Raw genomic sequence first — 25,245 nt, 5'->3', positions numbered from 1 at the left:
AGACGGGGGGAGACGGGGAGAGCATGGAACTCGTCACGCGAAGAAAAAAAAAACGCAACAGTTTACCGTAAAACTTACACGTCAACTCAATGTCATTGTAACGAAGATTTTCCAGTGAAAAAAAATTTTTTTGGTTGACACTTTCAACAATTATGAAGCTAAGTCTGACACCAAAACCACTAGCATGAGTTGATAGCCACCAGGACTGCTAACTCGCAGAGCCCAGAGGCGCTCTGCCCTTAGTCCAGATACAAGATCAATTTCATTGGTCAAATTGTGCGATCCCGACCTGATGTCATAATCCAAAATGCTAATTTTAATAGCATTATTAGCTCCCGAGGGCCGTGACATACCCCCTTTAAGACATTTTTCTAATTAATGGAATTATATTTCTTCATGGCATTACTGAAAACATCATTGTATTTTGTTATCAATAAGGAAGATTTTTGCTTTTATGTGTCCGCGAACAAAAGGATCCCAACCCAGTGTTTGGTAGCCAGTGCTGTAGACCATTTGCTGTTCTCAGCCACACAAGCATACAGTGGTCTGAAGCTCCCCTTTTCTACTATGCTCATGCCGTTTGTTATGGCCATAGATCACATTTATGGTGATATAATATACATTTTTGGTTTAGTACCTTTTCAAATAAAGGGTTTTATAATACTATAAAAGGTTATTACTTTATAATTAGTCCATCCATGTTGCTGAATTCCTGCACTATCAACAGAGTAGACTAGAAAACATGTGAACATCATATTTTCATTGTTATGGTAACCATTTCCTGAGTATGCAGACTTTCACCTGGACACATTCCCAGCTTTTATAGATGAAAACTGAAAATATGCATTTTGTCATGAGTTCATAGCACTACTATGAGGAGACAGCAGTCGAAAGAAAACAAAGGGATATCCATAATCTATCATAACAGACAAAGCAGCAGAGGACTATAAAGGACTTAAGAAATTATGTCAAGTGAATTTCAAAGCAGCAGGGTTTCCTCTGGTAACTCTCCCAGGAGTGCATCCAAGTCATCATCTGCAGAACAAAAACAAAGGGCACACACCAGACATTGGTTACAGATTCTACAAAATGTCTTTCAAATCCTGACAGTTTTCTGAAAAATGTATCAGTGGTGCACTGGTGCTCAAATGTTTTCATGTCAAGGACTTCCAGAATATGTTGTTCCAGGGACACCCCAGATGCAAAGATATGAGTTAAAAACATTCACTGTGGGCCTGGGCCGTGGCACAGCAGTACAGGCACCTTGGCTGGTTGCGAACGCAATGAGCACTAACTATGAGACCCTGCAGATCATGTCTGTCTGTCTGTGTGTGTGTCTGTCCCGCTGTGACACCACCCGCCCGCCACCAGAGGGCGCAGCTGTAGCACACACACACACACACACACACACACACAGTAGAAAACTTAAAGGTCCGCTGACACGCCCCGAAATTAATATGGGTGGTACAGCACATCACGTGGTCTGACTGAAAACAGTTTGAAATTGTTTGAGACAGGGCTACGGCGCGCCGCGCTAGCAACAAGTGGCTGCTAGCTAGCTCAGGCTAGCGTTTTTGACGGTACATTTAGGTAATTTTTGCTATAAATGAAATTGAAAAAATATATATTTTTTCGCTCGAAAATCCTCGTTACAATGACATTGAGTTGACGTGTAAGTTTTACTGTGTACTGTTGCATAATCGTAATTTTCTCCGTCCTCCCCCCGCTGACATGGCCTCAAACACGGCTAAGTGCTGAACAGGGCTCCGTGGTGCGGAGCTTCACAGGTTACCACTGCCTGTCTAGCGCCACAGCGCCGGGCTAACCTGAGCCCTCTTCTCCCTCTCTCTCGACTCTCTCTCTCACACACACACACACACACACACACACACACACACACACACACACACACACACACACACACACACACACACACACTCTCTCTCTCTGTCTCTCTCTCTTACCAATGAATTAGCCTATACACAGAACGACGTTTGGACGGCTTTTGAGTCAGTCAGTGTAGATTACCCGGCGGTGTTGCTGCCCCTCCGGGGCTCATGGCTCTTCACAGACGGCACAGAGACCGCAGTCACTCCGCTGAACGTGTCAGTGTTGCTGCAGTGGTGTGAACTGTGAACCGTGCGGGCACTGGTGCTGCTGAGTTCTGACAGCCGACTCACAGCTTCTTCTGAATTACTTTATCTTTGCCTTGAAAAAGACATTTTGCGTTTTGCTGTTTCCCAAAACACTCGCTACTCTTTGCTACAAAGCGACTGGAAGGACGAGGTTTACAGACATACCAATAGTAGTCAGTCATAATGATTAGGCCAGTTGCTGTATAGTGTATACAGCCTATCCGATCAGCGCTCACCAGGGAGCAGCGACAACACACACACACACGTCTCACACACTGCGTCTTGCATCAGCCTTCAGCGCGCATAGGACTGCCTTACGCACCGCCAGTCTCTCCCTCCGTATCCCTCTCTCTCTCTCTCTCTCTCTCTAATAATAATAAAATGCATCACAGCGCGACAACTTGTGAAGATTAGATATATTCGAAGAAACTAGCATTTAGGAACCACTGGAAAAAATAACAAGTATCCGTGCGCAACTATAGGAGCTCTCCAATAGCCACACTCAGAAGAAGGCATGACTGGATGTCTTCGTCACCACCAGAAGTATAATGAAACTTTCATCTCATTAATCATTGACATAGCGTTATTTAGGCTATAATGATCAACTTGTATGGGTGATCATTTTATGTATATCAAATATTATATTAACTCAAGGTAATTAATGCTACAGCTCTGAATATAAATGTCGGAACTGGTGTAAAATGGAGAATAAGCCTGTTGCAGTGTTGCGCACTGAAAACCAGAACAGGTACGCTCGCCCCTTTTCCAACTCACCCCCACGAAAAGTGAAGCACAGTCGCCCTGGGATTTCGAAAAGTGAAGGCGGCTTGCCCCAAAGCCATGAATAGCTCGCCCCCAAAGTGTGGTTATCTCGCCCCACAGCGTGGATATCTCGCCCCAAAGCACGGATATCTCGCCCCATGTTTATTTCATGTTTATTTTACCTTATTTCTCATATATTAGAACCTTTTTAGAATCAATGTTGTTTGTCAAAGGAGAACATTTAGAACCAGTTTGTTGTTGTTGGTCAAATGAAAATGATGCATGGTACCCAGGGGGCAAACCACCCTTTTTTTAGGAAACCTGCATTTGCCATGACCTCAAAGGTTGTCCACCAGAAATAATATCTAAATTGTCAAAATTAATAATATCGAAATTGTGCTTTACCATGATTTCTACCATGATTGTTGACTGTTTTGGCAAACACAATCAATATTAATCCATTGGCTAATCTAATGTATGGCCCAGAAGGGACATATCCTTGAGCTTGCATATTGTCAATATGGCTGCAAACGTGAAAAAGAAAAGAGACATTGTCTCTTTTCTTTTTCACGTTTCACGTTTCGGGTAGGCACCATCTTAGACACCCAATAATAAAAAACCGTGGACAACCTTTGAGGTCATGGCAAATGCAGTTTTCCTAAAAAAAAAAAGGGTGGTTTGCCCCCTGGGTACCATGCATCATTTTCATTTGACCAACAACAACAAACTGGTTCTAAATGTTCTCCTTTGACAAACAACATTGATTCTAAAGGTTCTAATATGAGAAATAAGGTAAAATAAACATGAAATAAACATGGGGCGAGATATCCGTGCTTTGGGGTGAGATATCCACGCTGTGGGGCGAGATAACCACACTTTGGGGGCGAGCTATTCATGGCTTTGGCAGTTTGGGGCAAGCCGACTTCACTTTTCGAAATTCCAGGGCGACCGTCCTTCACTTTTCGTGGGGGTGAGTAGGAAAAGGGGCGAGCGTACCTGTTCTGGTTTTCAGTGCGCAACACTGCAACAGGCTTATTCTCCATTTTACACCAGTTCCGACATTTATATTCAGAGCTGTAGCATTAATTACCTTGAGTTAATATAATATTTGATATACATAAAATGATCACCCATACAAGTTGATCATTATAGCCTAAATAACGCTATGTCAATGATTAATGAGATGAAAGTTTCATCTGGTGGTGACGAAGACATCACATGCCTTCTGAATGTTACGTGGCTATTGGAGAGCTCCATGTTGCGCACGGATACTTGTTATTTTTTCCAGTGGTTCCTAAATGCTAGTTTCTTCGAATATATCTAATCTTCACAAGTTGTCGCGCTGTGATGCGTTTTATTATTATTAGAGAGAGAGAGAGAGAGAGAGATACGGAGGGAGAGAATTGCGGTGCGTAAGGGGGAGGCATACTTTGGTTAGACATAGCATTGGTTAGACATGGGTTACGGTTAGGTTTAGGTGTGCTGCCTCGTGGGAGGTTAGGTTTAGGGTGAGGGTTTGAGATAGGTTGTAGATGTAGGACTAATGACAGACTAACCAATGACTAGTCTAAACCAAAAACTGTCTAAACTAAGTACTGCACCCGCGTAAGGCACTCCGTATGCGCGCTGATGCAAGACGCAGTGTGTGTGTGTGTGTGTGTGTGTGAGAGAGAGAGAGAGAGAGAGAGAGAGAGAGAGAGACACTGCCCCCCCATATCGGTGTGTGTGAGAGAGAGTGTGTGTGTGTGTGTGTGTGTGTGTGAGAGAGAGAGAGAGAGAGAGCGGTCAGGTTACTTGAGCCGGCAGCAGTGCCCCACTGCCCCGGGTAGATAGAGGCACTATATGACGGCGCCACGGCGGGGAGCCGGGGACAGAGGGCTGGATGGCCCGGCCACGGGACGGGACTCGTCACTCGAGTGACGCGGCGATAAATCATCATAGCGATATTGATTATTACAATGAACAAGCATAAACACACAGTTCACTTGAACAATGCTGTGGTACATAAGATATTTGAAGACTGATATGCATTTTAGCCCGGTGCAATGCTGCTATAGACAGGCAGTGAACCTGTGAACAGGGCTCTGCACAAGGCTGAATTTGAGGCCATGTTAGCGGGGTTCCAGAGAGCTGCATCCTAGCTCTCTGGAACTAGTCACGCGAAATTGCGAATATGCAACAGTTTACCCTCAAACTTACACGTCAACTCAATGTCATTGTAACGAATATTTTAGAGCGAAAAAATATTTTTTTTCAATTACATTTATAGGAAATATGACTCTAAATGTGACACCAAAATAGTAGCATAAGTTGCTATGCTACTACGGCCACCAAGCCCGGCGAGCCCGCATAGAAGTCGATGGAGAAAGCTTGTCACAGTCTGACGTCAGAATCATGATAGCATTGTTTGATAGCCGTTCTTATCTCCCGAGGGGCGTGTCAGCGGGCCTTTAAAAAAATGACGAACTAAAAAGAAAAAAAAAGTACGTAATTTATTCTAATTGTTGTTATTGCAATTTACGAGCTGCGTTCGCTTCCCGCGTTTGCGCGTCTTACTTGTAATCGGGTTCGACTCCCGATCCCGACGGCCTTTACTGCATGTCACCCCCCCCATCTCTCTCCCCAATGGGCTTGTAGATCTGCTAATTTTCAACAGCTAAAGTTTCAAATAGTGGTTAAAAGCATCGTCTCCCTCCCTGTCCCTATATCTCTCTCTACCTCCTCTCCACAAGTACTGTCAAGTGTGAAATACCCCACCTGCACCCCAGGAAGGGTCCTGCAGCGCTGTGTTATCAACACGCCCTGGGTGAGGCTCACTGGACTCGTCTCTGGAGCCTGCTGGGACCTGTGGTCCCTGACCCGCCTCTCCACTCTCCTCCTCATCAAACACCAGCTGCATCCTAGACACGGGCTCCCCGGGGACGCTGGGAAATCGGGTAGGCGATGGCAACACAGGCTCCTAAATAGAAATGCCATCCATTGTTAGGAGACAGTCGACGGCATGAGACGACAACATTTCATCATGTACATGACTTGTATTGTGATTTGTGAATAATGTGGGAAAAACTGCCTGGAGGCCGGAATGTATTCAGAATACAGAACTATTGTTATAATGGATTGATCTATATGATATAACCACGAGTGTCAACAACAGAGTGTGGAGGGGTGTTGTCCAGGGGTTTTCTTTTTTTTGACTGCTAGGTGTGTTTTGTTTGTTTGTTTTTTCTTGTCTTTTTCTTTTGTGTAAGTCATGTGGATTTTGTATGCTTTATTTAAAATCATTAAAAAAACTTTGATGACAAAAAAAAAAAATGGATTGATCTAAATTTGTATTACGATATATACAAGCATTATATTGTGGTAAAAACTCATCACAAGTTATCTGAAAACAAAACCGAAGGGAGAAAGGGGACCATAGCACACAGATGTGCTATGGAAAATAACTAGCTTATACTCAGTTAGCTTATAAAAGCTTATACTTTTCATTACACTCCAACATTTTGGATATAAAGCCATAGCCTGGTTAATAAACCTGACCGAATCAGCCGTTGGCAAAAAGAAAATGCGATATTAGTCTGGTTTATTAACCAGGCTAATAAAGCCATGCATGCAACCAGGAGGAAAATATATAATCAATGACAGATGCTACTAATAATTAGATAAAGGCAACCTCCCCCCTCTAGTAGGGGTTCTCAAAGATACTTTGGCCATGTCTCGCAATATCACACAAATTAGAAAATACAAAGTGGTTTACAGTAGAGTATACATACTGTACATTATATTGCCATGTACTTATCCCAATAAGAAGCATATAATAGGACAATATGAGAATGAGACTCACCAGTGCTGGTGGGGAGAGCTGAGGAGCGGAGGAGAGACAGGCTCCATCAGGGGGGTAGAGCCTCAGCAAGTTGTTGGGAGTGACATTCAAGTAATGGTTACGATGGGAAGGGGAGAATACACCCACCTGTCCACACAGCAAAATAGACAGGTTTGAGTTCAAAACACAGCACAAATGACATATTGTATACCCCCTGTATCTCAGTCACAAGTGCCCCCCCTTAGTAAAAGACTAAGACTAAAAAAGCAAGACTAAGACTAAACCACTAAGACTAAGACTAGACTAAGACTAAATTATTTTGATATTTCGTCGACTAAGACTAGACTAAACAAAAAAGAAATTCAGAAGACTAAATGGGACTAAAGACTAAATGTGTCTTATTCAAAACACTAAGACTAAGACTAAATCAAAATATTCTGAAAAAAACAACACTGTTTGATTGAAGTGTTAACGTGCATAGCATTAGTGTGATTATGGAAATAATAACATGTTTCATTCAAGTCAGGTCTCTCATCGTAACTTGCAGGTACATTGTGTGCATTAGAAGATCCTAATTATAACAGTAGTCTATGCATGCGCAAGCACGTGTGCCGTGGTGAGCCAGGCGTTGCCTATCAACAGGCTCAGGACAAAAAGTAGGGTTTCATCGGTGTCGTTTCAGATCCATATCAAGCAATATAAAACATATATATATATATACACAATACACATCAATCGCAGCCAACAGATGGCTAAAAAAACCTTTATATACGTTTTTAGCAGACAATGTGTCAACAGTGTTTACCTGACCATTTCAATAACCAAGAGTACTGCATTAATCAGCGTAACAAAAAAGCGAATTAAAAGCATTTGAATTGTCTCTTACAAGTTTGAGCAGCAGTACAGCTCCAGCCTTGAGCTCACCCAGCCTTTCCTCGAGGAGGTGCCTGTGCACCGTTCCCTGAATTTCTCCTTTGGATACACACAGAAACATAAGAGCAAAGTCCTCTCCAAACAGAAAACACTGTAGTCTAAGCACTGCCATCTTGAATTTGCTGTTAATAACAGACAATGAGTCAGTTACACTGCAGTAACTTGCAGGTACAAATTATAAGTTTACCTGTTAAAGTTTCCCACTTCGAGCACAAGAAGCCTATTTGAAATTACCTTCCATCATTACAAATTTATTTTAAGTTCAGTGGCTACGCCATAGTAGTGAAGTACTTTCCATTAATACAGTGGTTGCAAAGGTATTCATTCCCAGAGTCTCATGGTGGGAGTTCTGGTTGGTTCTGGGGGTGAGTTCTGGGGGCCACACACACATTAAAATGAAGTTAATCCAAGAAAACTAACGTAATTTTATTTTTAATGAGTCACCCCCAATGACCCCCACCAAATGACTGGAACTACTTAATATTCACCAAAACCAGACCAGAACTCAGGCAATAAATTAATACGTTTGCAATGACTATATAAATGCCAAGTATTTCCTACAGCTTTAGGTCCAAAAATCTGAACTAACCCTTTAACACTCATCTATGCATGTCGTGTGTGTGTGTGTGTGTGTGTGTGTGTGTGGTGTGTGGTGTGTGGTGTGTGGTGTGTGGTGTGTCTTTGTTTAACTACCTGTTGGGTCTTTAAACACAGCCTTGGCGTCAGCGTGGGTGTGGAGGATGCTTTTTAGTATGACAGCCATGTTGGGTACCTTATTTTTTGGTAGTTGTTTCAGGGCAGCCTTGGGTAGAGGTATCCATGAACAGTGAGATGAAAAAAACAAATAAATGACAGTAAAAAAAGAAACAAATTAAATTAGTTGACAATAAAACAAGAGACCACCATACTGGAGTCAGTGGAGTGCTCTCAACAAGTTACAACTGCCACTGATCGATGCTCATCAATTAAACAGTCATCAATAATTCACATGAAGCGACTGCCGGCTGTGCCATGTTAAGATGGTAGACCAGGGGTGCCCAAAAGGTAGATCGCGATCTACCAGTAGATCACAAAAGCTGAGCAGGTAGATCACAGCATGGCATTGTCCTAAACATATATTTAATTTAAATATAAAACATTTTGGAATCTGACAAGATTGTCAGTAGCATTACAAAGTTATATACAAAAAAAACCCTATAGCCTACCAATTCCATTTTCCCTCTATTTCCCCATTCCCAGTCTTTGTCTTACGTCTTGCTGTATGTAACGCTATTCCAAAGCCCCCTCAGGTACACTCCTAAACACATTTCAGCAATGGTTTCATATTTTTTCTGGTGGGTAGATCTTACTGAGCTGGTCATTTTGAAAGTGGCTCTCAAGTCAAAAACGTGTGGGCACCCCTGTGGTAGACAGTGCAAATGAACTGCAGGAGGAGCATACCTGAGACGGAAAATTACCTAAACATAACCATTGTTTTACATGAACATTGTCATTTATTAATTAAGGAATTACCTTGAATCTAATTGAATAATGTTGCCTCACTTTATTGTTTTAAATCATAATAAGTTCAAGTCCACATGTACTGAGACTAGTTTGCATATTCGTATTTGTTTTATGGGAGAGGGGAGGTTTTCATAAAAACTTGGAAGAGAACCTTCATGGGGAGAAGTTAGCTAGGATGATGATAGCAAATCAATAAAGAAATTTGGCTTGCATGCATAAAGCATGCCAATGATAGAACCAGCAGCTGTTCTAATACTGTATGTATTGTCATCTTTTCACCTCATTATACAAAATACAGTATAGAGAACATTGGGCATCATTCACAATGGTGCTTATTTCCTAGTAATCCTACTATATTTTAGTGTAGATTTTAATGTATACTATAGGACAACGTGTGATTAACAAAGGCTGTATAAAGCCTATATTTGTGCGGATCACAGGTGTATCACAATCAGTCAATCAGATGATAAATCGGCTCACTGGACTCATCTCTGGAGCCTATGCGTAAATCAAATGCACATTCCAGTGCACCCCAATTACATTGTTCCACGCTCCATAAAAGGAAATATCCAATGTGAAACCAAAAACTGCGTTGCTCGGAGACATGGGTTTTAGCGTATCTGACGCCAGAAATAAAATAATGATGAATCAGTTGTAGTCAACACAAAACTGGAGTATGTGTCGCCCTTAACCCCTTTTGGTGTTAGCATTATGTTATGCTTTAGCTATTGAAAAATAGCCGATCTACAAGCTCATAGCGCACCACAGTGGCGCGCTACGAGCTTGTAGGGCTGCAATTTTTGAAAGATCGAAGAACGACTGACATAGAAACATAGCTTTTTCAGAAAACTGTCAGGATATAGAAGACATAATTAGGATCTGATCTCAGGTCAAAATGGGTTAAGAATACACATCCCGCCAAGAAAATCCCCTCAGTGGGTGGGTGTTGGTAGAATGTTCAACTCCAATTGAACAAAACCGGTGAAGATTACCTTGCGAAGCACCATGACCACACTATAGGAATGTAGGAAACACGAAGGATTCCTTTCATCCAATCCCATTTCTCCCTTCATCCTTGCCCAGGGACCACTGCTGAATTCCTCCTCCTCAGACTGTGAGCTAGGACTCTGTCAATTAAAACCACCAACCACAAGAACATTACATTCTGAACTGCTATGACTTCACAAGTTAACTGCTTGCACCGCTTCTGGCTTGTAAGGTCAGTCTGATGACAATCGTCCAATGGTCGCGCACTCAGATCAGCCAACGCAGGTAAACTGGAAGTACCCTCACTAAAAACGCCGGGACAACGCTCCACACGTCCCAAAGTCTTCTCCCTTCTGGCTCCAAAACTGTGGAATGCACTTCCCATTGCAGTCAGAACTGCAGCATCACTCCCAATCTTCCGCCGTAGCCTGAAAACCCACCTTTTCAGACTCCATCATGGCCCATAGCACTTACCCTAACCCCTTAGATAGCATTTCTGTTGGCTTAGATAGCATTTGACACAGACTTATAGCATGTTATGTAGACAGCACTATAATTGTATTGTATATAGTCATAGCACGCCATAGTACATATGTATAGCATAGTAGTGAATATGTATAGTTTATTCTGTATAGTGTATGTATAGTTTCATCATATAGATATTCCACTGTTACCTTCTTAGCTTACGCATGTTTCATGATAAATGCTTTTATGTGATGTATTCCCATGGTTTTGTTCTTGCTTAAATGTAAGTCGCTCTGGATTAAGAGCGTCTGCTAAATGCCTAAATTGTAAATTGTAAATTGTACAATAACATTTTCAGATTTTATTATTTGGAGGCCACCAGTTGGCAAGGTCAGCCATCCATTTTAGGCCTTGCCTGTTGATCAACTTACAGTTCTGGACTAAAGAGCATATTTTTCTCATAAATGGCATGACTGAGTGAGGATGAGCATGAGTGAGAATACCTTGCCATGTTATAGGCTGCGCTTCCACCAAATATCTCAGAAAAGAGTGGTATACTTAGAACCTTTTAAATAGTCTACTACAGTATAATGCCTCTGGAATGTATAGCACTATACAGTGGGTTGTTACAGGGAAACAAACAGCTGAAATACACTAAAGTGTAAAAGTACTGGAGGGGGACTTCAATGCATTTTGTGTGAGTGGCCTCACCTGGCTTGGTAGTCGAGCCACAGCACCATGGGCTGGTGTCTGAGGAATAGACACCACTATATCATCAAGGCTCTGCCCAAGGGACTGCAATACAGAGAGAACACGTTAATATGTGGAATGGAAGTGCTATAAATCAAACAATCAAAATGACGCATTTCAAAATGTAACCAATTGAAATCGACTTTTCAGTTGGTTATTTAAAAATAGCAGATATACAAGCTGAGCAGCATGGACTTTGTGCCATGCTGCCCAGCTTGTATATCTGCTATTTAGCTGCTATAGCTTCTACAGTGGGACTATAAATGTAAAAAACAAAAACTATTATGAATGATAATACCAGAGCAGTACCATAATGTTTGTGTGGGCACAGGGCACTCACTATACAATACATATTGTATATTCACTGAAGGAGTCAAATACATTATAAACAGCAGAAGCTTTTATTGAAATATAATGAAGGGACAGAGTGTTTCCGTTATTCGCTGAAGAACTCGGACTAATAAATCCTTTCAGAAAAGCTTCAGGAAGTCATTTTTATTTCATGTAACAACCTGCCGACGAACATCACTTAAATTTGCTCCTGATGAGCAGGGTTCCGAGTAGGGTTGTCCCGGATCGGGTGATCGGAAATCGGGGCCGATCACATCATTTTCAAATGATCTAATCGGATCGGGAGCCAAAAACGTGATTGGGACATCCCTAGTATCAATATTATATCCATATCATATTAGACTGAATATTATCTGTGATATTGTACTATTGTGATGTGGCATAAACGTGTTCTATAAAATATAAATATCAGATCGGGAAAAATCGGTATCGGCAGATACTCAAAAGTCAAAATCAAATGATCGGAATCGGATTGGGAGCAAAAAAGCGTGATGGGGACAGCCCAAGTTCCAAGTCATTATTCCGACGTCCCATCGGTAGGGTGAAATGATCAACCGGAAGACAGTTTTTAGTCATACATATTTTATCAATATTTAAAGACTGACGTTGACATGATGTGGAATTGTAGCTATTAACTACATTTTGTCATATAGGGCTTTTTTTATGGTCTGATTTGAAATCCAGTTGTCATTACCGACTGAGCCCAGCATGTGTAGATGAAACTAACCTGCTGTGGCAGGAGTCCAGCTGGGCCAGGGAACCGCCGAGTCTTGGGGCGGTTAGGGTCGGAGCGTGGCCTTCTCTTGGGAATTTTATTGGCAGCAGATACCAACTGGACCAGATGGTTGGTAATAACAGGGGTGTGCCGAGGTGTGAGACCAGGTGAAGACAAGGCAGATGGTGCTGGAGAAATAGGCTCAAACATGCTGCGGCCTTGTTGTCTGGAACGACCAGGTGTTTCCCACAGTCTCTGTGACTGGCAGGGCCTTCTAACTGGTCTGGGGGAGGGGGCAGAGAAGACAGCGGGGCTTTGGGGAGGGAGCTGGAGGAAAGCAGGACGTTGACCTGGAGATGGGAAGGGTACAGAGGATAAGGTGGTACGTGATTTGTTACAACTAGATGTCTGATTGGAGGGAGTGTTGTGCTTTCTCAAAGCCCCGCTGGGTACACTTTGTGTTCTTCCACAGTTTGAGGGCCGCAGCTTTTTGCCTGAAGATACAGTCGTCTTCGCCATTGGCGCAGAGGTTTGAACAGACTGTGGGATATGGGTCCCAACCCCCATCTGGGGATCCCGCTCATCCAGGTCTGCCAGATCAACTTGATCCCAATCATCAAAATCATCCTGTGGCAAAAAAGTGTTCTGTGGCCCGTTAGTGTTGACGTGAATCTGAGAAGTGCCTTGTATGGGCTGCTGATGAGAGTTATGAGAGGAAGCTGAGAATTGCTGCTGGACAGTGGATAGCTGTCTCAAACATGGGGAAACTGTCTGTGCAATAGCAGTCTGTAGGCTGCTCTGTGATTCAGTTGCATTATGGATGGTGGCTGATGTTCCTCCAGTTTGCTTGAGGGAAATCCCCTTCAGTCCACTGTGAGGAGCAGAGGACGCACGCAGAGTAGATGTTACAGCGGCTGTAGCCTCGGTACACAGGCTTTTATTACTCTGCACAGCAGCTGCCACACTGGCAGGTCGAAACACTGTTGGAAGATCCCAGTCTGTCCCAAGCAGGTCCTACCAAACACACATGCACACACAGCAAAAGAGAGAGAACATGGCTGTTTTATGTATATGCTGTACTAGTCACTGTACTGTCTTGTATTGTAATGCTGCAGTGTGGGTCTTATTGTGTCCAAGACAAGGGAGACAAAATAAAGTACAGAACCGAACCTATAATCAATTATCACTACATACTAAGGGCTGACAATACCCTGGATCCTGCATGAGTCACCACATCTTCTGCAGGACTGCTGCATTGTCATTGTCTCCACCAGGCCGAAGGCATGGGGAGAGAGTATGTTTTGCACTCCGTCCGTCCGTCCGTGTGTCCGTCCGTCCGTCCGTTAGAAGCTAATCTCGGCCACCGTTAACCCGGTCGATGCCACATTTTGCACACACACTCCCTGGATGCCAACGATGAACCTCTGCCCCAACATTTCCAGAACGGCCTGTTATAGCGCCACCAGGAGGCCGCTTTGTGCAAAACAAGTTTTTGCACAGTACACCTACAGATTTTGTCCAAAAATCCCGCAAATCGTTACACAGTATCTCCATAGTCATGTGCTCAAGACGGATGTGTCTGATATTTCATATTCCATCCTAATTGGCTAACATTGGCTTTCAAATTTTGCAGGATTGGCCTGTTTTGAACAAAAAACCTCAAATCATGAACGCAGCGTGCAATTTCACGTGAAATCTTTCACGCACTTTCCTACTAGGCTGAGGAATATAGCCCACCCATTTCACATTGCCCTGTTATAGCGCCACCAACAGGTGGATTGTGCATGCGTGCCATCAACACGGATCTGCACCATTTCCCATATTCCATCCTGATTGGCAAAGATTGGAACAAACAAACAAAAAACATGTTTATATTACTCCTAAATATTCCTATCCTCCTGGTGGAGACCTGTGCCCAGAAGGGCACTTTTTCTAGTTTATCCTGGATTTGTTATGAAAGTCCCCAAATTCACCAGAACACAGGAACTTACATCTACTAAAAAGTATCTGTGCCTGGGCACAGTGGGCAGTGCATGCAAGCATACAGAGATGTTTGGTTATTTTTAAAAGATGGGTCAGGTTACATTGCTGACTCGTTTTCCAATGAGAGCGTAAAGCAAGCCTGATAAAAGTATAAAACTCCCAAAATTCAGCTCCAGAACACAGGAAATTGCGTCTACTCTGTTAAAGTTTCTGGGGCAGGACAGTTTATCTCTTTGACACTGAGGACCCTCATACCCCCGGCTTGGGGACCCCCGGACCCGCCCCCCCTTGTCAATAATGCCCTTATTGCAATCAGGTGTGATTTGGTCGCCTCACCTCATCAAAGTCGTCTCCAATGCTGAATAATCCATTAAATTTGCAGGCCTGAAACAAATAAATATGGCTTTAAATTATGTATAATTCAAACAAAATACACGTAGATTATGAAAACAAACACCGCTTACTTCAGCAACGATTGAACAACAAGGGTCGGACAGGACTATATTTTCGGTAATGCTAGTTTGCTATTAGCTGGACTTACCATCGCTGCTAAGATCCCGACCAAACTTATCAGATCACTACTGACAGGAACACAATGATCCAAAGTAAGACATCACCATTATTATCATTTAACGACGGTATAGGAAAAATACTCCACTGTCTCTCGTCGTGCTACTTTAAACAGAAATAACTGCCGAATCTCCGATCTTGATCGTCTGTTTATAGTTGAAAACTGAAAAGTCGTGTGCACTGTTGTGCTCCTGTGCAGCTTCAGCTTGGCGCTGCTACGTTCAAGCAACTAACCAACGTGCTTACGTATGCAATGTTTACTTGGCGTGCTTGAGCGGAGCGGGCTACATCCGGAATGGTAATTTGCAAAATAAAATGTAAAAGAATACATCCAATTCTTCCGTAACGTTTGATTTTTTTTTAATACAAAACATTGTATTTATAATTATTTATATTATACTTGAACACATGACAATGGAAATATAATTAGATCAGTGTGTACATAATTTACATGCTCGATTCCATTGATATTGGGTAATAAAAGAAAAGGTGTAAAAAGAGATATACATCCTTGATACTACTGCCACCTAGTGACCATATTTAGGCAAGACAGGTAAGACTGCAACAGAGTATCAGTTTGCATTCTCATCTATTAATAACCAGTGCTGGACAACAATCTTGTAGCGGTGTCCTCACTTTTTAAGGACGTCTTCTTAATGCAAATATATATCGAAATATGTCATTCGAGAATGAAACTTGAACATTTTCATGTTTATATTTGACCTCTACAGCCTTGTGAAAACGATATTCACACTAGGGTGAGTAAAAAAGGCAAGCTATTCTCTCAGTTATTTTGTGCCTGCATTCTACAAGTATTCTGTAGTGTAGACTGTTGCTTCTGTATGTAAAATACATAATACACCCTAACTTCCTTACCCAAACCTTACCTTCTCTCAGCCTCAATCATCTGCCAAACAATTATTATTATTATTTGTAATCTTTTTTTTTTTTTTAAGCAAACAGTTTTTTAGACTTTTACTGACCAGAAGACTTCCAGAACCTCAATATATGTCATGTCAAAGGACACATACTTTCCCTTCAAATCTACATCGCTACGCTCCCTGAGATTGGAGCAGGAGTTTCAGGATTGGCAAGATGCAAGGCAGGCTTTGGCTCATAGAAGGTCCATGAGCAGGGCCCCTCTGGCCCAAGCACCCAGGCCTCCTCGCAGGCCCCTCCAGGAAGTCAGGGCTCCTCCAGATCCAGTCCATTGCAGAGACACAGCTGTGCACAACACCTTTATGTGTGGGGACATGAAGGGAGTGTATACCATTTTAAAGGACCCGACTATGGTCAATGCATTGATGGAGACGGTGCAGGAGGAGATGTTGTGGACCCCTGAGATGGGTGAGTTATGAAGCGTGATAGGAATAGGATCCTGCATTACACATACTGTATACATACTGTATATTGTTAGTTTCGTAGGACTGTTATTATTTTTAAATAATAAGTACTATATGTAGGCTATACTAGACTAGATCACAATACAACACATGCTGTTAATGATCATATTGTTGTACCTAGTTCGAAGAAAAACTCAATGGAAATAAATAAATACAAATAAACAGTAATTTAGAGTTTATTAGAATAATTTAGCACGTGACATTCATCTAATAAAAATAAAATAAAATAATAATAAAAATCTTCCTTTAAGAAAAAAGTACAGAGGTATTTACTGGAATGCAGATGGCCATATAGTTGAATAAATATTAAATCGTTATTTATTTTGTACCAATGTTTTAATCTATTTTATATTGATATGGATGTAACTTAAATGTGAATTAATGCAATTGAATCGTTTTTTGATATTGATATAACTATAATGCAAATAATAATGCAATACATATAATGCAATCTATGTTGCAGGTTTTTGTGTGTTTTATAATGTGTTTTTGTGTGTCTCTCTCTCGTACTGAACTATAGTGTATATACAGTATACATAAACCTCCCTGGCAACTTTTGTGCTCCACCGTCAGGAATGTGGACCCTGAGCTCCAGAATAAATCAAACATCAGCCTTGCGTCTTGCTGCCAGCAGGGGGCACACAGGCTGTGTTGAGGAGCTGCTGTTTCGTGGGGCAGAGGTGGATGATGACCCTGGTGGCAAAACTGCACTTCATGATGCATGTATAGGTGGCCACGCAGTCTGTGTTCAGCTTCTGCTTTCCCATGGAGCAGACCCGGACCTCCTAGCAGCAGACGGCAGTGCACCCCTTCACTTCTGCACCTTAGCCCAGTCATTCCAGTGAGTGATAAAGTACATAGAATCAGAATGATTTTTATTGCCAGGTATGTTTGCACATGCAAGGTGATGAGGCGGTATAATAAAACAATTTGCTGGAAACAGAGAAGCCAAATGTTTCAGGTATTTGATGTGTTGGCACTTTACAACGTCAACGTGTATTTTCTTCCAGGTGCGCCAACCTGCTGTTGGAAGCTAGGGGAGATGTAAATGTGAGGACAAGAGAGTCAAAGGTCACGCCTCTGCATGTGGCCAGTCGTCTCGGCCTGGAGGAGCATGTGAAGCTTTTCCTGTCGCATGGCGCAGATGTGTTAGCTCAGAATCGAGAAGGAGAGACCCCTCTAAATGCTGCCTGCTCTGCTGCTGAGAGGCCAGCTGAGGCAGGGCGGTATCTCCGTGTGATCCAAATACTGCTGGATGCCGGCGCAGACCCCCGTACTGCAGGAAGGAAGCTGCATACCCCTCTGCACAATGCCTGCGCAAACTGCAGTCCTCGTATTGCAATGCTCCTTCTTCAACATGGAGCCAGGGCAGACATAGCCAACTGTGCAGGGTACACACCCATGGATTGTCTACTGCAGGTGCAAAATGACTGTTTACTGTACATTACTACTCGTAATGTATGATATTTAGCATATTATGGTATATTATTGATCGTCGTGTGATGAATTGTGAATCGTCTTGATGCATTTAATACATAGGAGTCAGGACCTCAATATAAACCTAACCCTTCTTTTGCAAACTGTCAATAATGTATTCAATCAATCAATAAAATGCATTTAGGGCATGAACAGGGTCAAACAGCTAACGAGCATCTCAAAGATTCCCCAAATAACTTTAACGGGTAGTATAAAACTTTTCTCTTTCATGTTCCCATAAAGGTGGTTGAGGATTACCCAGACCAGCAACCTGAGGCAATAGCACGTTCACTCCTTAACTATGGAGCTAAGCCAGCTTCACCCAAGGTAAAGCCAACTCATGTTTAATGTAAGATGATTACATCCCCCATCTGCACATGTCCCATTGCTGCTAAAGTAATAATCATTATTATTATTATCATCATCTTGTTTTATATTGTATTGTTAGCAGTCTTTCAGAACATGCCACCCCATAACTGACTGCTTGCACCTGTATGAGTGACAAATAAAACCGTCTTGAAATCGTTGGATTAAAGCAGCCATTGTATTTTCTCTCTGTAAAGATGCTGAAAAAGTGTGTGCTCTCCCCTGCCACTGTGGAAGTCATGCTGAACTCATATCCTGTTGTCCCTACCTGTGAATGGATGGAATCAGCTGAGATCTGTGTGGTGAGCTTCATGATGTTAATCACCTCTCCTCTCCCCCTCCCTTTCAATACATTTCTAGCTTTGATAGCAGTAATTTAATTGAACAATTTGTAATTCTGATTGTCTGGAGTGTCCAAATGGACTCCAGGTCTGTAACTCAGAGTTAAATTTACACTTAGGTAAAAACAGGTGCACTTCCTCTGGGTGCCTTTTTGTTTACACAGTGGGTGCTCAGCAGCTATAAATACAAATAGGTTCAAATGCCATACTGAAGTGGAAAAAGTGGCACATTTTATCTCTCTTCACCACCCTTTCTTTCTCTCTAATCCTCAGGAACACCAGCCCTTCTTTGATCTGGTTCGTAACATGAGTGGTCAACCACGGTCTCTGCAGCACCTGTGTCGTTGGGCCATACGGCAACACTTAGGGGCAGCTGGGACACTATGCAAGGTGACAATCAACAGATTGGACATTCCGACTTCTCTGAGGGAATATTTACTCCTTTTTAAAGATGGGACGTTCCAATGAATACAGCCTGTGGAATGTTCACAGTACTGAAATTATTTCAACAGCATTTTCTACCAATAGGCCTATATAATGCTCCTTTGTCATAGGCCTAAGTACTAATTTCCTCTTGCTAGATCTTAAGCAAATCTTTCATCCAAATATTTCTGCCTCTTGAAAATAAAATAAAATAAAGTTGTCAATAATGTCAATAAATATGATTTCTGCCTGAAACAGCCTTTTTTTTTTTTTTTTTTGTGTGATCCATGCTGCCTTCATCAAGTTTAAAGATGTGTTGATACTACATGATTTTAGTGAGTGTCTGGTGCAGGGAGTCTGGTGCAACGCACAGGTCCTGGACCTGGTGAGAGCAGGAGTGGACCTGCATGGTGAGACATAGGAGGGGCCCGGACAGGAGTAACCCACAGAGCCTAGTGCTTCAACGCGCCAGATTTATCTACCTCCAAGTCCCGGCAGAGTAGTTCCGGAGCAACAGATTGTGTGGCCCTGGTCTTTCCCTAATGGGACTGATCGAGGTTAGTACGTAGCTACTGGGATGTAAGTCGGTCACCTGAGTAAGGGGGTATAGTAAGAGAAATCTATGAAAATCTGGGAACTAAATCGTTACCAAGAAATTTCTTCACCAATGTGTTTCTAAATGTGTCTAATAACATGTACTAAAAGTTTGAAATTCAACTCTTGTGGGAAATTGAGTTATTAGCATAATATGTGACCATACCCATAACATCCTATATAAGGCCAAAAAGTCAAAATTTCATCATTCTTTAAGTAGCATGTGACATATGAAACTAGGGGTTTTTCATGATTCTGAAACCATTCCAAGCATTAGTTTTGCACAAAAAACACTCCTTGGGCTAAATTAGGCCATATCCACTTGCAAAACTAATGCTTGGAATGGATTCAGAATCATGAAAACCCCCTAGTTTCATATGTCACATGCTACTGAAAGAATGATGAAATTTGGACTTTTTTTCTTGATTTAGGATGTTATGGGTATGGTCACATATTATGCTAATAACTCAATTTCCCCCGGGAGTTGAATTTCAAACTTTTAGTACATGTTATTAGACACCTTTAGAAACACATTGGTGAAGACATTTCTTGGTAACGATTTAGTTCCCAGATTGGTCAAATACCTGATAAAATGCCCTTACTAGTATGATGCTGCGCGACCCGAAACCCAGATGACCTTGGGATACATCACTGAGGATACGTCCCACTCCCAGGTGCATCCATGCAATGTTTTTTCGTTCTAGTGAAGATTTTGGTCAAAGTCACACCACAACTACAGTTCTGGGCCTGCTGCCTGCACCAGCACTGTAGCTGTTGCGGCCTCTCTCTGGCACCAGAAATAATTATGCAAATTAATAATAATAATAATAATATTTAGTAGTATTTTTCGTATTATTGCTAATTCAGTCAATAAATAATATACATAGGCTACCCCTACATTTACGTAAAGCAATCTTAAAATGTATCACTAAATTGCAGTATTTTTGGCTGGTTCACGCAGGAGCAGGCTTAATCCAAAACTCTATAAATCTCTTGAGTGATGTCATTATGTCCTGACAGTCCTGTTCTTCAAGTTATCTGTTAACTGTGCAGTGCTTGTTCTATAATTTCCTGTCTGGTGTCAACCACTGATACTGAGCTGGCTGGCCATGAAGAACAAGTAACAACAGTACAACACTATTATATACCTGTTAGTGTGGACTCTTTGGTCCACGTTTCCTGACAGGCTGTGACAGCTGATGTTATTCACAAATACTGCAAGAGGAAATAATTAAACGTGGGCCCATTTGGAATGTTTATGTTGTCACTTGTCAGGTGTGAAAGGTCCGAAGAAAGGGGGCACACAAACCTGGGTTATAAACCGATTTACACACACTATAAATATAATAAGCTTTTAGTCAATCCAAAGACCTCCGTCAGATAAAACACTGCTTTGTCTAGAAGCAAACAGAAAATGTTCTGTCCCCAGAACAAGTTCGTTTTTTTTTAATCAATCTAAATTTGTACCGGTATAGTATTTGCTGTTTACTTAACGCCGCAGCGGCTTCTCAACTCACACAAAACAAGCGCTCCTTCTGTCGTGTACACACAGTACACACCGGTGCTGACGTCACGCCGTCGACTGTGTTTATGTGGTTTTAACGGGCTGTTGCTAAACTAGCATTTGCGGTGGATCTCCAAACATGATTTGATTACACAGTTGGTAAGGCGATGCACGTTTACACGATTTCAACTTACAAACGCTCAAATGAGAAGACCGCATCCAACGCAACACTAACCAAATTATGCGACAATACATTTCGTAGCCTCGTAGGATTGGTTGTAAACAGACGAAGGTCGTTTTTCTGTTAGCAGGCTAGTTTGCTAGCGCTCGCTTAAACGCATACTCAGAGGAGCAACATGACCAACATCATTTAAAACTATGTTCGCCGTGATCTATGGCTGGTAAGGCAGCAAAGGCACACTTAAGGCTCACTACCGAAAATCCAGACTATGAATAACGCTTTACAGGCCTAAAATTGTTCTCTTGAATATAATTAGCCTGCTGCCTGGACCGCATTGATTGATTGATTGAAATATTTAACAATTTGCAGAATTACAGTACATTTTCAAGTACAACTCAATACAAAAACATATTCCCATGCATACCTTAAAATGCATATAAAACTTTATAATGAATGTATTGCTACCTTGAAATAAAGGAAAGGAAAGGAAAACTTTTTTTATATATATTATTCATGGTCCTTTCTGTTTCAGCATAATAAGATCGATATGGCGGTGTGTGCACTGACCATGTTGGACGGGATGGGAGATGAGGTGGTGGCAGCAGGTGGGGTCTTGCTCCTGGTCTTGGCCATGGTTTTGGCTTGGCTCTCTACGCATGTTGCCGATAGGGGAGACCATATCCTGGGCACCATCCTCACTGTCGGTGCCCATGCCTCTCTCATTGGACTGGGAGGCCACAATAACTATAGTGGAGGGCCTCCAAGCTCAGACACACCTGAACAACAGACACCAACACCATCTCAGGAAAACAAGCCAGAAGAAGGGGAACCGGTTACTGAGAGAGGGGAAAGTGAAGGAAGTGGGGAGACAGAAACAGACTTGCTGCTGAACATACAGGGCAAACAGCCGAGCACTGGTAGATACCATCCTGATGATGACGACGATGACGATAATGACGAGGACGATGAAGAAGGCGGAGAAGAACAAATTGAGGAGGAGGAGCTGGATGATGATGACAAAAAGATCCCAAAGTTTATGCCAGCGTTGTCCCCCAGTTCTGCAACTACCACTACCATCACTGTCCGTTTGAAGTTCCTAAATGACACAGAAGAACTCGCTTTTTTGAAGCCACAGGATACAGTGGGTCTGCTGAAAAGGTTTGTGAAGTAAACACAAATATCTGCATACTTTACTGTCATTAATATATTATAGCCCATGTGTATATTTTGATGCCTCTCCCCCCCCCCCCCCCCCCCCCCCAGCAAATACTTTTCAGGTCGAGAAAGTCAGATAAAGTTGATCTACAGAGGGCAATTGCTCCAGGATCCCAAAAGGACTCTGCTGTCCCTAAATGTCATGCACAACAGTGTGATCCATTGCCACATTTCCCAAGCCTTGTGTGAAGCCAGTCCAGAAGAAGATGCTCGATCCGGGGCAGGATCGGGAGTCCGGTCCGGGGTCTCCGGAGGAATCAGAGCTGCCGGTCTAGCTCTTAGCACCAGTAGCCTGGTGGTGCCTGTTTTTGTGGTGATATTGGCTGTAGTTTGGTACTTCCGTATAAACTACAGGCAGTTTTTCACTGCCCCTGCGACCATCTCCCTGGTGGGAGTCACTGTGTTCTTCAGCTTCCTAATCTTTGGGATGCACAGTCGTTGAGTGGGATTAACATCAGATTCAACACAATGGAAGGAAGTCTTTTACTCAATTTGAATGTTGGCATTCTCGCGAGGCCAAGTAAAAATAACAGCAGTGTCAGGTGATTGCACCAGGAGAGAGACAGACTAATCAAAAGGGGCCTTGGTGCAAATGCCACATAGGCAACTGGAATCCTGCAGTATGTTTGTGTATGCAGATTGTGCACACTTGTCTGTCTGTGCATGCACCAAGAGAGGAAGCATTGTGTGAGATTGTACAGTGTATATGGAGCGGCGAACAATGCATTGTATGTGTGTCTATGAAGTTCAGGCTAAACTGAGCTGTTATTTTCCTCATCTTGAGAATGACATTGGTTCATGTAACACTCATTTCAGTATGTTCTAACAATCTAATTGATGTAATATGCTCTTTGAGTGTTGCTGGGGACGATGGTCATGCATGTGTCATAGACACATTTTATTTCATTTCTTAACTTTTATAGATTTATTTTCTTTCTGAAATACAGTAGCCCTATGTGAGGTGTTTGACAGGAAAATGTAAGACTTGAATCTTGAATATTTGGAACCACTCACTGTTTTGCTGTGTAGCTTATGTTTCCATTTCTTATTCTTTGAATGACAAGCTCTCGGAAATCAATTAAGGACCGTAACAGTAGCCTTATTATTGCAAGGCTGGAACTTTCTATGGATTTGTGTTGCTTAATTACTCCATGCTGATATTTAGAAATAGACTAATTTAATGAATAATCAGTATCACTAGACCTAAAATCACATTTTAATGTAAATATGGTGTATTTACTGTATAAAATTGAAAGGAAATATAACCAATCAGGTGAATCTGCATCTGGCACTTGAAGGTTTCAGGGGGCAGTGACACATTAGAGAATTGTCACCGGGAGCCCTTTTTACTCTTATGTATGTCTGGCTTCAGTGCTGAATAAGATTAAAGCAATTAAAACCATATTGTTGTTTTGTGATGACTTGGTGCAAAGAAGAAATGTAAATTTGGTTAGGTCCTTAGATTGCTTATGATCCTTGATGACTATTTCTATGTAGTTGATGTATTACCATGTGTTATTGCTTAAAGTAAAGCGCTCTGGATTAAGAGTCTGTTAAATGCCTAAATTGTAAAAGAAAAAAATCCTTGATAATAATATCTTCAGTTTTTTGGGCTATAAGATGGTTAAGGCCCCATTATGCGATACATGGCCCCTATCAAATCAAAATACTAATTGTCATCTAATATAAGTAATCTTGCGCAACATAAACCCTAGTGAGACGTGAGTCATTAGTTTTGATAAGTGGAAATGAGTGGGGGTGAACAGTAACAGTCACTATGAATTTTAAAAGTGCCAGAATGTTTCAACAGATGTGGGCGCAGGGAGGGGAGCCCGAAAGCTTTGGTAAATGGTGCATTTATAGAGCGGCGCAGTCCCTCCCCCTTTCAGAACAACGAACGGCCCAGGAAATGAAAACGCAATGCATTTCCCCATAGGCAGTTTTTATTTAATTTATTTGAAGACCTTTTAAGCATTGTACGAAGCCAACTCTTGTCGTGACAAATCATGACAACACACACAATATTTCGGGCCAAACAAAGAATTAGAAAGTAGAAAAAAACGGCAGGTTACAACACTTTTGTTGTTGTTTTTCTTCTTTGTAATTATTTGTTTGGTCCAAAATATTGTGTGTGTTGTCATGATTTGTCACGACAAGAGTTGGCTTCGTACGACGCTTAAAGGACCACTTTTCAACCTATCTTCATATAATAGGTCCTCACTAATAATCATGAAAAAACTTCTACTCGGTCTGTGGCTCATAGGAGGGCTGTGGGCAGTTCAGAAACCGTCTTCCAGTGACATCATCGATGGGGAATACAAGCTAATAGAAACTGCAGGCTTTCTAGTCCTGAAAAGTTGCAATACGAAAATGGAAGCCATCGTTCTCACGATAATGAAAATCTAAATATTTTTGTAAAGAAATCTTGTTTAAAAAATAATTCTGCCTAACGATGATGTCACAGGAAGACGGTTTCTAAACTGCCCACAGCCGTCCAATGAGACACAGACTGAGTAGAAAAAAATCGTGCTATTTTTTCATGATTGTTAGTGAGGACGCATTATATGAAGATAGGTTGAAAAGTGGTGAAGTGGTCTTTAAATAAATTAAATAAAAACTGCCTATGGGGAAATGCATTGCGTTTTAATTTCCTGGGCCGTTCGTTGTTCTGAAAGGGGGAGGGACTGCGCCGCTCTATAATATAGCGCCTTATACAAAGTGCTTAAAGGACCACTTCACCACTTTTCAACCTATCTTTTCAACCTATC

The 25,245-nt window shown here is 42.0% G+C and overlaps 3 protein-coding genes across 6 annotated transcripts; 2 read left to right on the top strand and 1 right to left on the bottom strand.

Annotated features, from left to right (window-relative positions):
- Positions 1-443: 443 nt before the first annotated feature.
- Positions 444-15,090, bottom strand: hrob (homologous recombination factor with OB-fold). Of its 3 annotated transcripts, none has more exons than XM_083779961.1 (10): positions 14,946-15,090; positions 14,741-14,788; positions 12,434-13,435; positions 11,317-11,400; positions 10,146-10,280; positions 8,344-8,452; positions 7,604-7,689; positions 6,739-6,864; positions 5,650-5,856; positions 444-1,035 (listed from the first exon to the last, which is right to left on the bottom strand). In XM_083779961.1, the coding sequence occupies exons 1-10, from the start codon at positions 14,946-14,948 to the stop codon at positions 964-966; spliced, it is 1,872 nt and encodes a 623-aa protein (XP_083636087.1). In that variant the 5' UTR covers positions 14,949-15,090; the 3' UTR covers positions 444-963. The 3 variants fall into 3 exon arrangements, with proteins under 3 accessions (XP_083636087.1, XP_083636088.1, XP_083636089.1); XM_083779962.1 differs by having other exon boundaries at positions 5,655-5,856; XM_083779963.1 differs by having other exon boundaries at positions 8,344-8,422.
- A 505-nt stretch (positions 15,091-15,595) lies between these two features.
- Positions 15,596-19,229, top strand: asb16 (ankyrin repeat and SOCS box containing 16). Of its 2 annotated transcripts, none has more exons than XM_083779919.1 (7): positions 15,596-15,732; positions 15,946-16,321; positions 16,951-17,218; positions 17,388-17,796; positions 18,097-18,180; positions 18,417-18,521; positions 18,834-19,229. In XM_083779919.1, exons 2-7 carry the CDS (start codon positions 15,988-15,990, stop codon positions 19,026-19,028), a joined length of 1,395 nt encoding a protein of 464 aa, XP_083636045.1. In that variant the 5' UTR covers positions 15,596-15,732; positions 15,946-15,987; the 3' UTR covers positions 19,029-19,229. The 2 variants fall into 2 exon arrangements, with proteins under 2 accessions (XP_083636045.1, XP_083636046.1); XM_083779920.1 differs by having other exon boundaries at positions 15,931-16,321.
- Positions 19,230-21,145: 1,916 nt separating this feature from the next.
- On the top strand, positions 21,146-23,881 carry tmub2 (transmembrane and ubiquitin-like domain containing 2). The gene is made up of 3 exons (XM_083779234.1): positions 21,146-21,240; positions 21,795-22,420; positions 22,526-23,881. Exons 2-3 carry the CDS (start codon positions 21,810-21,812, stop codon positions 22,917-22,919), a joined length of 1,005 nt encoding a protein of 334 aa, XP_083635360.1. The 5' UTR covers positions 21,146-21,240; positions 21,795-21,809; the 3' UTR covers positions 22,920-23,881.
- Positions 23,882-25,245: the final 1,364 nt, after the last annotated feature.

This window comes from Protomyctophum parallelum (assembly GCF_964188405.1).
Source record: "Protomyctophum parallelum genome assembly, chromosome: 13".
Taxonomy (NCBI): Eukaryota; Metazoa; Chordata; class Actinopteri; order Myctophiformes; family Myctophidae; genus Protomyctophum; species Protomyctophum parallelum.
This window is presented reverse-complemented; position numbering and strand designations above follow the sequence as displayed.

Bases quoted from the DNA above. Each gene is read 5' to 3' on its own strand.
- asb16 (XM_083779919.1), top strand. From the start codon at position 15,988: ATGTCAAAGGACACATACTTTCCCTTCAAATCTACATCGCTACGCTCC. The intron at 17,797-18,096 runs GTGCAAAATGAC...GTTCCCATAAAG, and splicing joins CCATGGATTGTCTACTGCAG to GTGGTTGAGGATTACCCAGA. The intron at 18,522-18,833 runs GTGAGCTTCATG...TCTAATCCTCAG, and splicing joins AATCAGCTGAGATCTGTGTG to GAACACCAGCCCTTCTTTGA.
- tmub2 (XM_083779234.1), top strand. From the start codon at position 21,810: ATGGCGGTGTGTGCACTGACCATGTTGGACGGGATGGGAGATGAGGTG. The intron at 22,421-22,525 runs GTTTGTGAAGTA...CCCCCCCCCCAG, and splicing joins ACAGTGGGTCTGCTGAAAAG to CAAATACTTTTCAGGTCGAG.
- hrob (XM_083779961.1), bottom strand. The intron at 10,281-11,316 runs GTGAGGCCACTC...TTTAATTGACAG, and splicing joins TGGCTCGACTACCAAGCCAG to AGTCCTAGCTCACAGTCTGA. The intron at 5,857-6,738 runs GTGAGTCTCATT...ATTTCTATTTAG, and splicing joins AGCTCTCCCCACCAGCACTG to GAGCCTGTGTTGCCATCGCC.